At 35.1% G+C, this 14980-nt stretch overlaps 3 protein-coding genes across 5 annotated transcripts; all 3 read right to left on the reverse strand.

Moving 5' to 3' along the window:
* Positions 1-9: 9 nt before the first annotated feature.
* LOC124441331 (protein Daple-like) lies at positions 10-3557 on the reverse strand. The gene is made up of 10 exons (XM_046991779.1): positions 3403-3557; positions 3160-3242; positions 2766-2877; positions 1950-2019; positions 1505-1563; positions 1261-1344; positions 827-891; positions 433-508; positions 304-345; positions 10-122 (listed from the first exon to the last, which is right to left on the reverse strand). The coding sequence occupies exons 1-10, from the start codon at positions 3451-3453 to the stop codon at positions 12-14; spliced, it is 753 nt and encodes a 250-aa protein (XP_046847735.1). The 5' UTR covers positions 3454-3557; the 3' UTR covers positions 10-11.
* A 1336-nt stretch (positions 3558-4893) lies between these two features.
* Positions 4894-14445, reverse strand: LOC124441703. Its single transcript, XM_046992170.1, has 6 exons — positions 12438-14445; positions 11149-11307; positions 10674-10801; positions 10355-10572; positions 9780-9927; positions 4894-7530 (listed from the first exon to the last, which is right to left on the reverse strand). The coding sequence occupies exons 1-6, from the start codon at positions 14352-14354 to the stop codon at positions 5256-5258; spliced, it is 4845 nt and encodes a 1614-aa protein (XP_046848126.1). The 5' UTR covers positions 14355-14445; the 3' UTR covers positions 4894-5255.
* LOC124443413 (probable Rho GTPase-activating protein CG5521) lies at positions 9527-12030 on the reverse strand. Of its 3 annotated transcripts, none has more exons than XM_046993903.1 (5): positions 11811-12030; positions 11149-11307; positions 10674-10801; positions 10355-10572; positions 9527-9924 (listed from the first exon to the last, which is right to left on the reverse strand). In XM_046993903.1, exons 3-5 carry the CDS (start codon positions 10730-10732, stop codon positions 9776-9778), a joined length of 426 nt encoding a protein of 141 aa, XP_046849859.1. In that variant the 5' UTR covers positions 10733-10801; positions 11149-11307; positions 11811-12030; the 3' UTR covers positions 9527-9775. The 3 variants fall into 3 exon arrangements, with proteins under 3 accessions (XP_046849859.1, XP_046849857.1, XP_046849858.1); XM_046993901.1 differs by having other exon boundaries at positions 9527-9927; positions 11811-12017; XM_046993902.1 differs by lacking the exons at positions 11149-11307; positions 11811-12030 and having other exon boundaries at positions 9527-9927; positions 10674-10981.
* Positions 14446-14980: the final 535 nt, after the last annotated feature.

Genomic DNA, 14980 nt, shown 5'->3' on the forward strand with positions numbered 1-14980 from the left:
TTTAATATTTCTTACAATTCTTCGTGAACTTTCTTTAATTTTTCTCTCTCGGCAAACATTATTTCAGAGTTGGTCGGACTGAGAGGAGGCGAGCTTACACGAGAGATACTTCCATTTATCTCCTAAAAAAACCAAAACTCATTTTGTAAACACAATAAAAATAGTTCGTTAAACAGCATGATGAAGAGGACGGACTGCACTGAATATCTACAATAATTATTGAAGACCAAAACAGGATTGACTGCCATGCATTGCGAAATGCAACATATTGTGTTACACTTTTTGGTGAATTGATTAGTGTACCTTGGACACAATACTTCTGTCAACCAATATTTGATGTATCTCCTAAATCAAAAACGACAATTTTATATCTTTAAAATGGTCAGTCAGCAACAAATAATCATTTTCTTTCAACCATCTATCCGTAAATACCTGTTGGGCAGAGTCCCTTTGATTGACTAATACAATCATTTGCTGGTGCATCTGTTCACAATACGACAAAAGATCTCTGAAAATGAACATATGTAAGACCAATTTCAAGATTTAGAAAAACACCGCGCGAAAATCGATGATATTTTTAAATATTCATTGCTGTTGGAAACATCGAAAGGCTGAACATCAAAATTTGATTTGAAAGAGCTAAGTCAGTAACATTTCCAGTCAGTCGTCGATATCAATGGTCTTATGGTCAGTAAGCAGAGAGTGGTGAATACAGTGAGGGCGAGGAAGGCTAAACACCTATACTTAAGGACGTTTCTTACACATGTAGTCAGAAGAAGGATGCATTGTAAAATAAAATACATAAAAGTATACTTAATTAACTTACTCGTGAGATAAAGCCGCTATTTCGTCGGGTTGAACAGAAAAAACTTTATCAAACTTTTCCGTAATCTATAAATGATTAGAATTTTTTTTGTACGATACACGTTCGTTAATATCATTGACATTTTTATTATTATGATTAAAAAATAAGTGTGAAGTGATGGTAGTAGAACCTTTGTAGGTTTTTTTACTTTATAAATGCTTGCAGACTTATGAAGTTATCATTAGAGTAAATGTAGCATACTTATAGAAAGTCTTCCAAAATGCATTGTTGTTCTTGTAACTGACGTCTACGAATTATCTTAAGGTTTTTATGAAACCTGTTCCTTTATAAATTCTACCATTCTAAATTGTATCTACAACGCTTTAAAAAGTATATTATTGTAATTTTCATGTGATTATCATGATTATTTACATCTCACTAGTTGTTAAGTTTACCTCACGAATATATATGACTAACTCTTGTTGAATGCTTTCATCCAAAGCAGTAATTTTCTCCACAAAGAACTCTTTTCGTTCACACTAACAGAATGCAAATTATGAAAACATCTTTTTCGTTCAACGCAATAGCTAAAACGATTTTACCTTAAGGGAATAGATAGCTTGTCTTATCTCAGGGTACATGAAAGAAGACTTAGGTGTTTTCAATAGACAGGTACTAATTTTGATTAATTTCACTTACCTGAACAGCACAACCAAGAACGAGCAGAAGAATTTTCTTTAATTCTTGAATACATTCATCTAGGTACCAAATATGACAGTTGTGATGAGCATTACTATGAATTGTATATTTACATCAAACTTCATCAACTGCAGCACAGGCATACTGCTTAATATTAACTGAAGGGTGGTAGGCAATTTGCACAACTGCCAAATATGTACCTAAGTGCATCACAACCATATCTATAGAAAATTTACAATTTGCCTTGTTTGTCTAAGGATTTGAGGATGCCAGCCCCTATCCTTTTAACCCGGTAAGCCTATGCGGACAAAGATTTATGCATTAGATCACTCCTGAACAAGACACTAGACTAGAGTATACAGGACTAAAGTTTCAACATCAGATAACTCCAGATAAAGACACTATACTGAAGTATATAACTTTACTTAAAACTTTTTGAACTCACCACTTTCAGGTTCATTTGCCATGAGAAAAACATCAGGAGTTTCCATGATTATGACTTGCTGAAGTTTCTCCTACAGATAATAAAGAAATGCCACCATTTAAAACAAAATATACTAAAACAAATATGAGCAAGCAGTTGATAAAATAAAAATTAACAGCTGAAAATGCAAATAATGACACAGAGCTTGGTATTGGGAAGAAAAAGTGGGAAAAATAGCTATGACATCATCACAGCAGGTGCTTCCAAGGATTACATGTTCATTTATGTCATGTCATGAAATATGAGAACTGTTGCTAAGTAATGTGTTTATGTAGGAAACATGATGATGTAACATTAAATAATCCCAAATCAGGAAGCAATAATTAGGTTTTATGACTGCTATCCACTTCATTATACTTCTCTCCGTATATTTATAATGTTGTTATGATTAAAAACGTACACTCAATAACGACGGTCACGTTGGTAGCCACAAAAAAATTAGAGTTTCAAGTTCATAATTTAATGGTCTTATTCAACTGACTAGTATCAAATGGTATCATTTCAAATGTTGAAATGGGACTCTTTTTTATCGTTTTTTGTATTCAATCCAATACAATTTTCCTAATCCTTTAAAAAATTAAAAACCAGAAAATCGTGTGACCGATTACATCTTCAATAACATAATTTTCCATGTCATATCAAATTACAAACATTAACTTGTTTGAATTGTTTATATTATTATATAGGTAGTTACAAGCAAATTATTTGCACGAAGTTTGTTCTCGAGTTCTCGAGCAAAAGCGTGCCACGTCAAATGAGCAGCAATTTTCTGCATACCTTATAAAAGTTCTTTATAGATCGTAACAAATGCTCTAAATTGTGAATCCGTAAGCTCACATCGTCATTAACATTGGAATGAACAAATGTCGTACCAAAAAAGGCAGGGTCGCTATATAAAATTAAAAGGAATTGATAGTATTCAACACGACACGCAAATTTAGCGCACTTGTTTCATATTTACATAATACTGAAAACCACTTAACATAGAAATACACAACATATCAATGGCCTCTCGGTCAGGAATGAAAACAATAAACATCTTTCCCATTGTTCGTATTTCATTTCACACAAATATTCCGAGAAAAGTAGAAAGATATCTTTGAACAATCCCAAGTAAGAATAGAAAGTATGAGACCTATTTTCGTACTTGAATAACACTAACGGTACTTACATTTCTGTCATGATTTTGTTCAAAAGATAGCCATCAACGAAATCCGTTAGGTCCGCTAACTCAGCAGCAACGAATGTTCGTACCTAAAATTAAGTAAAGCCTCCTAAAATTCTGTATTCTGATACAATTCACTTTAGTTCCGAGTACTTTAAGTAGCTATATCGTTGAAGCAAACAAAGTATAAAGACATCTTTAAACCGGACGCTTTGAAGTTAAACAATCAATATTAAGTTCAATACTGACCCATAAGAAGAGTGGAGACTTAAAAACTCGAGTACTTCTGTCCATGTCCATTTTAGCCCACGTTTGAAATTTAACTCATCAAATTATGAATAATAAAGGAAAATAAAACCAAGTCATATAGATAATGGCCATCAACGCCAGTTTCTAAATATTGTTTCTGCTATGCGTTTGTAATAATTTGCATGATTGTATTTACTTTTGTCTCGCGTGATCCACGAAAAATTATCAACATAGAGCGCCTACGACCAGGTGAAAATGTGACGTCACGACTGTTTCTCTTCTTTTAATATTTCCGAGAAGGTTGGAAAGTTGACAAGGTGAAAGCATTCGTAGAGCCTGTAAAAAATATTTCGTAGGGTAAGAACATAAGAAAGTGAATTTTCCCGAGTACATTGATCGTGGAACCAACTCTGGGAAATTTTTGTTAACAAAGTCCAACTTTATACGGTTGCTAAAATTATGCAAGTTTCACTAAAACACAAAAAAACTTATACCAGCTTGATCCAAAGATATTTCGAAATATAAAAAATGAAAGTTTGTAGAAACTATCAATCATAAAATTTTTTAAATATTGCTTGCAAGCAATTTGAATTTCACTTTTCCGTTTTCGATCAATTTACCGCGATGCTATAGTTTAAGGAAACTGTCTGCCTCTCTTGCGCCCTTTTCAAGAGTGGAACCCACCGAACCCTAATCTGACATCTCTGAAAACATAAATATTTTATATACATGCACGTGGAGAAAAAAGTAATTAATAAAATAGAGATATTTAAGTTATGCATGCAAAAGCAAAGTCAATGAAAAGAAAGAGCGGATGAAGACAAATGCTAAATAAATGCATTTAGAGATGCAAAGTAAGTTGATTTAAACTATGTTTAAAGTGAAAGCATCACCTGACCTAAGTTGATCAATATTATAACCAGCAACTCCGACAACATAAAGTGAGATTTCACTATCTCGCACGTTCTTTGCCAGAGTTGAGACGCTATCATTCGCTTTCCCATCCGTTAAAATGATGAGTATTCGTGGTACACCTTTTACAGCAGTGCGAAGTTCTCGATCTTACGTGAATTGATCAGTTAAAATACTCTGAAGTGCTCTACGAAGCTGAGTACCTCCGCCATTGTACCTAACAGACTCTATTGCCTTTGCATACTCCAATTATGTAGTGTAGAACATCATGGCAAATCACTATTTCTAACCAAAATACAATCAACGATGCGCATCTTAAAGTGAAACCAGCAGTGGCAGTTAAATGCCTAAATACGCCGAACTTCAGCCAACAGCAGAACACGTAGCAAAAGATTTTTTAAAAAAGCTGAAGTCAAAAGTATACAAAATCATTAATGCAATAAATTCAAATATCGACGAATTACAATTTGAAAGAAAAACAGTTATGATATTTCCCCTCTGTGTTGCTTCATAAAATGTTAAAAATGAAATATTTTGATGGATCACTAAACGAAGGCAAAACAGAACATAAACTTGATATTCTCGGCAAAATTACATATATAATCATAAAAAGTACATGTTACGCACATAAAAAAATAACACGATTGTCACATAAATGATATAAAGTTATACGTTTTGATGGACAATAGATGTAATTAATCATAGTTCAATATGAATTATTGTGGTGCAAAGAAAAGAATATATGTACTGTGATAAACAGTGGCGCCCAAAAAAGCCCCTGCACATTTTCTGAAGTAAAAAAAATGTACATATAAAGTGCTATAATGAAGTTATGTGACGAACTATAATGTGAACTACAATTATACCAAAACTTATTCATTAACAACTACTAATTGGATTAATACATGCGATAAAGTATGCGATAATCAGTACAAAGATGTTCACTGGCTTGATAAACACAGGTACTGCACAGCAATCAATAGTGAAGACAGAAAAAATGGCACCATGACCTTGATGACATAAGTTGTGCGAATGGTTGAAGCACTGGAAGTGGTAGTGGGAGACTGTGTGCTGTCAGTCGGTGCCAACTTCGTGGTAGTCATGGCTGAAGTAGTGGAAGTAGAGGGAGACACTATGTTGTCAATCAGTGCCAACTTTGTGGTAGTTATGGCTGAAGTAGTGGAAGTAGAGGGAGACACTATGTTGTCAATCAGGGCCAACTTTGTGGTAGTTATGGCTGAAGTAGGGGAAGTAGAGGGAGACACTATGTTGTCAATCAGGGCCAACTTTGTGGTAGTTATGGCTGAAGTAGTGGAAGTAGAGGGAGACAGTGTACTGTTAATCAGCGCCAACTTCGTGGTAGTCTTTGCTGAAGTAGTGGGATAAGGAAGCATTGTTGTACGTACTGGCGAAAATTCAGTCGTGGGAATTTGAGATGTTGTTATCTGTATTTCGTTTGTTCCTTCACTACAATTCGATGGGTCACACTCGTTCGCCTGAATTGAGAACTCTGCTGTATCAGAAGCAGACGTTATCGATACGTAAATTGTTCGGAGATCATCGTCTGCAGATCGTTTGACCAACGTTCGTGGTGCCGTCGCGGGAATAACTATAATTTTGTTAGGTTGTGAGGCTAAATTAAACTTATAATCGTAATTATATTCAAAGGGATGAGGTGTAGTACGAGATGCATAAACTATGGTATTGCCAATAAGATCCTGGACGTTTATCCGAAGGTTAAAATCCGGCTTCACTTTGTAATCAAAGTACTTGTATGAGTCTTTTTTGACATTTGTCATAATTGTCTCGTTTTTTGCTGCTGCACGAGGCTCGTAGCATGTTGAAGAAGTGATTGTAGAAATAAAAGCGTTAAGTTTGGTGAACGTGTCAAGTGTAAAGATGTGTTTGTCTGATGAAGCTATCTCCGTCAGTTGATTAAGATCATATCTAGCAACTCCGACAGCATAAATTGAGATTTCACTATCTCGTACATTTTTAGCTGGAATTGAGACGCTGTCAAATGATCGTCCATCCGTTAAAACGATGAGTATTCTTGGTACACCTCTTACAGCAGGGCGGAGTCCTCGATCTTCCGTGAATTGATCTGTTAAAATACGCTGAAGTGCATTTCCAAGATTTGTACCTCCTCCATTGTACCTGACGGACTTTATTGCCATTGCATACTCCGATTGTGTAGTGTAGTTATTTAAATGAAAAATTGAAGTATAAGAGGTGTCAAACGTCGATAGTCCGAATCTTGTACCTTCATCTCCTCTTAATCTTTCATCGGGAAACGATTTAGTAATGTTTAAAACAAAATCCAAACTTTTTTGAAAATTCAACGGTCCCACACTACCAGACTCATCCAAAAGAAAGACAAGATCAACAGAGCTGTTACATTTTGAGAGAGATGCTTCTATAATATCAGCTTCGTTATTGCGTCTTACTAAATCTCGTCGCGATTGCTCATTAGGATTCGAGTAAAAATTCCTCAAATTCTTAACCACATTATCCCAGTCGTTTATCGTCACAAAATGCCAAAGATTGATGAACGCCTCGGGAGAACCAAGCTGATACGAAACACTAACAATGGCCGTACGAATACCGCGAGGAAGGGAGGAAAATACCAAAGACCTGTTACTTTTTTCTGCATCGTATCTTTTCGAAATGTTATAAATCGTCTCGTTAACTAGGAGATCCGTAAGGGATTTTGCTTCAGCTTGGGTGATATTTAGCGGCATTTCAAGAACAGCACAGGCTGCTAAACCACCTTTTAAGCCAAGATACGGTTGAAGTTTTCTGCGAAGCATTGTGGACAAAGAAGAAAGTGATGAGTTCGACAAATTCCCCAAATCGACCCCTGCAGCGATATGAACGCCATCTTTTGCATTTCCAGTTTTATAATCAACGTAGACATAACCGCAAAGAGAGAATCGTTCTTGACAAGACAGAAATTTCGTGTAAATCGTTGGTTGAGATGCTTCACTTCCTTCTGGTATCCCAGACTTCCATGATGGTTGACAACCTAAACTTTCTACATTGCAATCTAGAGGAACACCGGAATGTCTTCGGTATTCCGATGAATTGTACTCAGACCTACACTTGTACGGTTGAGCATTTGATGAATGTAGAAGAAACAGTTGAAGAACAAGGAAGAACATCGTGACAAATTTCACCAAAATGCATTCAATGACGCTAGTCTCAAAATGAATAATCGAAAACAGCAGTAGCAGTTAAATGCCTGAATACACCAAACTTTAGCCAATCACAGACTTCCCAGGAAATAATTTCTTGAGAAAGGGCATTCAAAAGTGTGCAAAATTTATACATACACTAAATTCTTGCGCTATCAACTAATTAGAATTTGAAAGAAAATTTGTCGCGTATTTCCAACCATCACCGAGCCTAAACTTTGCAGAAATGTAGGTTATGCAAGTTTATGACAGTTGCAACAAATTTTGATGTTGTATATCGCGAAACATTTTTGAATTAATTTCATTTAATTGAATTTTCTTTAATCCCGGCTATCTTGATCGATCGGTTACTGTAAACACCCACCCACACCCCCCATAGGGACAATTTTGTCTACAGAGTCAAAATAAATATTTAACACGAAATCTTCATGCTATGAATTGTTTGTATACGTGTCATCATGCAGTTGCGCTATATTGGATAGAGAGCGTCTGTTAAATTCTTCATGTAAACAATTATAAATTTTCTATTCAGTCAATTCCTTAGTTCTGATTTGTAATATATTTTGGCGACAAATCCCGTACGAATACAACAGGTAAAACTTGATGTTATCAATTCGCTGTACAAAAGCAATTCAATATGTCAATTCTCACCTTTTGGTCGTGCAGTGAGAAAATTCAAGGATCGATATGAATTGTGGTGTAATTTTTCTCCAATCCAACTACACAATATACCTCTATAACAAACGGAAGTCGTCATTTTAAAGAGCACACACGCATTAAGTGTATATTTGACGAAATTATTCATGCAGTACATATATGTTTGGTAAAAAATGTAAGATTGGCATTTAAAAAAGCACACATTGTATATATGACATCATGTTATATGCTCCACATGATTTTTATGGTTTTTAAGACAAAAAGCATACGCTTTTATTTTTACCAATAGTTCCATCATCAAAATGCACAAAAAATTAGCAGTTGTACATTAGGTAAAAATTAAGGAATTTAATATTCATCCTGGAACTTTGTAGTTTCATTCAATCGAGGTGGCGCAAATTCATGGCAACCAAAAAGATTAGATTAATCATTAGAAAAAAAATAACAAATAGTATGTCTATAATATATAAAGCGCATACAACCATTGGTTAAGCAATGATCTTTTTTCTGGTAAAAATGATTTACTTCTGAGTGTTTAAAATAAAAATAAGCCTGAAAGTTACACAAACTATGTACAACAAACCATCCCATATTTTTCCTTCTTGTGTCAAATTTTCGTTTTCTATAACATCGTAAAACACACAACCTTTCTTTTTCTGTTATAGAAATGGATAAAAAGAGACAACAAAGATGGTCGGTTAACGATGAACATGAAAATAGAAATGTACAATGATTTTCAACATCCTTCACCACGGTCCATCAAGAGTGGATTACAGTAGGATGCAAGTTTTCTCGAACACCATCAAGGCAATTTCTATATGAAATAAAAAAGATGGATTCTTACATTTTCGAAAGAAAGTAAATTGTTATTACTGCATGACGATTAACAAAGATTGGCGACTTTTTTTTACTTCACTTTTCTTTTCTTTTCGTCTCTTTTTTTCTACTTTAGTTCTTTTCTAATCTAAAATTTTCCAAAGTAACAAAGTATATTCTGGGAGCAAGTGGTCTCATTAAACGATACTTACCCTCCCCTCCCTGTAAAATCTCCACCAATCTTCATTAACTATTTTTAAAAATAAAAACAAAAAGACAAACGTATAGTTTATTTTATTTTTCACGAGTATAAGCCTCGAATCTTAAAGTTATTTTACTTTCAAACTACGTTCACTGCTGACAAGATCTTCCATTTCAATGTGTTATACACAGTGAAAGACTTAACGCAAGTCAAAATAAATTATGAAAATGGAAATAAATTTCAATTTTAAAAAGCTTCAAGAAATTTGCAATTCGTTATAAATTTCCAATGTATAAACCAATCCAAACCTCTTTAACGTATTTTTCAAATCAATGCATGTAAATAAGAGCTGTTTTGATTTATTTTGACATACACAAATGGTATCATTAAATACTCCTGCATGAGAAAACTAGTATTAGCTACACTCCTTACAAATCGATTATAATTACAATATTGAAAGAAAATCGTCCCTTTGCGATAACATGTACATACATTTACATTGTAATTCCACCATTAGGAGGAGACAAACAAAGCTTAGAACTGGAACTTCAAACTATACATTATATCTACATATACCCTGCAATATACCCTACTACTCCCCATTTTCATCCTTGGTTTGTTTGCGTCTAAACGACAATTTTTTGACGCCCAATTTTGGAGCAGGAAGAAGTGCGTCCGTCTGTACAACTTTGTGAAGTCCATCAGGTAATGATACCGTCGAAGATATCGCTTCTTTGTCTGCTGCTAAACAAAAAACAAGAACAACAAATTCGCAAGAATGCTGCTTTACATTGTATTTCATTTGCAGTGAGCATCGTCATTGGAATTTGTCATAACATAAACTGGGTATAGTCTCAGCTGTTTGCTGTGTTTATTTGTTGCTTTACTTATACATCTTCTTCATCGATAAAGAATTCGGCAACTTCATCATAGAACCTGTTATTAAAATACTTCAACACAGCAACTAAATAATATAACTTGACTACGAATCTTTTGCCCTGAAAATTCGAATGAAATACAAAACTAGAGCACATATAAAATCAGTTTATAATTATCGCTCTTATGAGTGGAGTATATAGATTAAGGTATAAAGTTCTTAGAATGAAGAATATAATGATATGCATTCAATTCCTCTCTAGATTCAGTATATAGTACAAGGTAAATTCCTCACCAACTTTGGATTTTGCGATAGCTTTTGCCGAAGGCAACGTACTGTAGCCTTCGCGTTTAGCAGTTGGTTTGTCTCCAGACGATACCTGACACTTTATGTTACTATCGTCGGTCTTTTTTTGAACAGGGCAGAAGATCTGTTCGGCAAAGTCTTCAAAAACCGTAGTTTCCTTGTGATGGTTCACTACATTAGTGATACAACTTGCTCGTTCTTCATAGCTGTAAAGGTGTTAAGGTTGAAATAAATTGATATTAGAATAACAATCATGTTAATGACATTGCAACATGTTCATTATGAGAATTTTGTAAGAAAAAGATACTAGGTTTGCATGCCAGGAATAAGGGATCGCTTTGCACGACTAGCATTCACAGCAGTCATTCTAATCAATGACGGCAGTATACGACGATTCACGATGGCTCCGTCGAACAATGGTCCAAAGAAGGGAATCTATAAAAAAATCGTGCAAAATTTTCACGGTGAAATAATCCATCTTTATCCATCAACATATTATACCAGTGTTCTTAATGTTAAATTAGACTATTATTTGCTATCATTGTTGACAACGATTGTTGAAGAAAAAGCTGTTACTGTATGATAAACTCGCTACTGACTTCTCATTTAGCAAAATTCATGCAATCTGGATGCCACATTCGATGGATGGCACTTTGAATAGTAACTCTGGATGGCACTTTGAATAGTAACTCTGGCGTTCTCTGTTTTTAGGCATAAACCATGTACGTCTTAGTATGAACATCTCCTAATTGATAAGTGTGTGACCCATTCCACATACTTACGTTTCCTTTCTTTAAAATCTGGATTCTAAAAAGATGGTTCTTAAGTGGATAAATGATGATCACTACATCTCCAAATTCCGCGTTCACAATCCCATGACGAAAATCTCTGAAATGCTCAGACCAGACGATCCACACTTCATCATTGCCAAGATGACGTACCTACGAAGAGTACGATTATTGGATGTAAAAACTTATCTCTTTCTCTCTTCCACTAGAGCGTTTTCACCAGAAGTGATCTGATGCGGAGACTTATATATATCGTAGTCAAGTGTCTTCACGAAGACCGACATTTTGTTAAAATTAGAGGTGTTTTATGATGAAAAGGTAAAACTCGATGTTTTCATAAAATACAATATGATATCTTTATCAGAAATGATCTATCATTGAAACGTGTTTCCATACATACTATAATCAAATGCATTCATAGTGATCACAGATTATGAAATTGAACATACGGAATTGAACATACGGTTAGCGTAGTAAGCAGTAGTTAGTGACAGTTGCAACAAATTTTGATGTTGTATATCGCGAAACATTTTTGAATTAATTTCATTGAATTGAATTTTCTTTAATCCCGGCTATCTGATCGATAGGTTAATGTAACCCCCCCCCCCCTCAAAATAAATATTTCACACGAAATTCTCATGCTATTCGTGTTACACCTTTTACTGCAGGGCGAAGTCCTCGATCTTCCGTGAGTTGATCGGTTTAAACGTTCTGAAGTGCGTTACCAAGGAAAGTACCTTCGCCATTGTACCTAACAGACTCTATTGCCTTTGCATACTCCAATTATGTAATGTAGTTGTTTACCTACACTTGTACGGTTGAGCATTTGATAAATGTAGAAGGAACAGCTAAAAGACGAGAAAGAACATCATGGCAAATCACTAATTCTAACCAAAATTCAATCAACGATGCGCATCTTAAAGTGAAACCAGCAGTGGCAGTTAAATGCCTTAATACACCGAACTTCAGCCAACAGCAGAACACGTAGCAAAAGATTTTTTTAAAAAAGCTGAAGTCAAAAGTATACAAAATCATTCATGCAATAAATTCTTAAAATATCGACGCTTTACAATTTGAAAGAGAAACAGTTATGATATTTCCCCCATGTTGCTTCATATATGTTAGATATGAAATATTTAGATGGGATCACTAAACCAAGGCAAAACTGAACACAAACTTGATATTCTCAGCAAAATTACATATATAATCATAACCAGTACATGTTACGCACATAAAAAAATATCACGATTGTCACATAAATTTTATAAAATTATATGTTTTTATGGACAATAGATGTAATTAATCATAGTTAAATATGAACCAATTGTGGAACAAAGAAAAGAATATGTGTACAGTGATAAACAGTGGCGCTCAAAAAAGCCCCTGCACATTTTCTGAAGTAAAAAGAAATGTACATATAAATTGTACACTGTTATACGTACTGACGAAACTTCAGCCGTGGGAATTTGAGATGTTGTTATCTGTATTTCGTTTGTTCCTTCACTACAATTCGATGGGTCACACTCGTTCGCCTGAATTGAGAACTCTGCTATATCAGAAGCAGACGTTATCGATACGTAAATTGTTCGGAGATCATCGTCTGCAGATCGTTTGACCAACTTTTGTGGTGCCGTCGCTGGAATAACTAGAATTTTGCTCGGTTGTGAGGCTAAATTAAACTTATAATCGTGATTATATTCATAGGGATGAGGTGTAGTACGAGATGCATAGACTATGGTATTGCCAATAAGATCCTGGACGTTTATCCGAAAGTTAAAATCCGGCTTGACTTTGTAATCAAAGTACTTAAATGTGTCTTTTTTAACATTTGTCGTAATTGTCTCGTTTTTTGCTGCTACACGAGGCTCGTAGCATGTTGAAGAAGTGATCGTAGAAATAAAAGCGTTAAGTTTGATGAATGTGTCAAGTGTAAAGATGTGTTTGTCTGATGAAGCTATCTCCATCAGTTGATTAAGATTATATCCATCAACTCCGACAGCATAAATTGAGATTTCACTATCTCGTACATTTTTAGCTGGAATTGAGACGCTATCATCTGATATTCCATCCGTTAAAATGATGAGTATTCGTGGTACACCTTTTACAGCAGGACGGAGTCCTCGATCTTCTGTGAATTGATTTGTTAAAATGTTCTGAAGTGCGTCACCAAGGTAAGTCCATCCGCTATTGTACTTAACGGACTCTATTGCCGTGCTATATTCTGATTGGGTAGTGTAATCGTTCAAATGAAAATGTGAAATATACGGTGGTGTTGAAAAAGTTGATAGACCAAACCTTGTACCGCCCTCTCCGCTCAATATTTCATCTGGAAACGATTTAATAATGTTTAAAACAAAATTCAAACTTTTTTGAAAATTCAACGTTCCCACACTACCAGACTCATCCAGAAGAAAGACAAGATCAATAGAACTGTTACATTTTGAGAGAGTTGCTTCTATAATATCAGCTTCGTTATTGCGTCTTACTAAATCTCGTCGCGATTGCTCATTAGGATTCGAGTAAAAATTCCTCAAATTCTTAACCACATTATCCCAATCGTTTTTCGTCACAAATTGCCAAAGATTGATGAACGCCTCGGGAGAACCAAGTTGATACGAAACACTAACAATGGTCGTACGAATACCGCGAGGAAGGGAGAAAAATACCAAAGATGTGTTACTTTTTTCTTCATCGTATCTTTTTGAAATATTATAAATCGTCTCGTTAACTAAGAGGTCTGTAAGGGATTTTGCTTCAGCTTGGGTGATATTTAGCGGCATTTCAAGAACAGCACAGGCTGCTAAATTACCTTTTAAGCCAAGATACGGTTGAAGTTTACTGCGAAGCATTGTGGAAAAAGAAGAAAGTGATGAGTTCGACAAATTCCCCAAATCGACCCCTGCAGCAATATGAACGCCATCTTTTGCATTTCCAGTTTCATAATCAACGTAGACATAACCGCAAAGAGAGAATCGTTCTTGACAAGACAGAAATTTCGTGTAAATCGTTGGTTGAGATGCTTCACTTCCTTCGGGTATCCCAGACTTCCATGATGGTTGACAACCTAAACTTTCTACATTGCAATCTAGAGGAACACCGGAATGTCTTCGGTGTTCCGATGAATTGTACTCAGACCTACACTTGTACGGTTGAGCATTTGATGAATGTAGAAGAAACAGTTGAAGAACAAGGAAGACCATCGTGACAAATTTCACCAAAATGCATTCAATGACGCTAGTCTTGAAATAAATAATCGAAAACAGCAGTAGCAGTTAAATGCCTGAATACACCAAACTTTAGCCAATCACAGAACACCCAGCAAATAATTTCTTGAGAAACGGCATTGAAAAGTGTGCAAAATATATACATACACTAAATTCTTGCGCTATCAACCAATTAGAATTTGAAAGAAAATTTGTCAAGTATTTCCAACCATCACCGAGCCTAAACGTTGAAGAAATGTAGGTTATGTAAGTTTGTGACAGTTGCAACAAATTTTGATGTTGTATATCGCGAAACATCTTTGGATTAATTTGATTTAATTGAGTTCTCTTTAATCCCAGCTATCTCGATCGATCGGTTTATGTAAACACCCACCCCCACCCCCAGCCCCCATAGGGACAATTTTGTCTACAGAGTCAAAATATATATTTCACAAGGAATCTACATGCTATGAATTGTTTGTATACGTGTCATCATGCAATTGCGCTATATTGGATAGAGAGCGTCTGTTAAGTTCTTCATGTAAACAATTATAAATTTTCTATTCAGTCAATTCCTTAGTTCTGATTTGTAATATATTTTGGCGACAAATCCCGTACGAATA

The sequence above is a fragment of the Xenia sp. Carnegie-2017 genome, unplaced genomic scaffold, assembly GCF_021976095.1.
Source record: "Xenia sp. Carnegie-2017 unplaced genomic scaffold, XeniaSp_v1 HiC_scaffold_20, whole genome shotgun sequence".
NCBI classification, from domain to species: Eukaryota; Metazoa; Cnidaria; class Anthozoa; order Malacalcyonacea; family Xeniidae; genus Xenia; species Xenia sp. Carnegie-2017.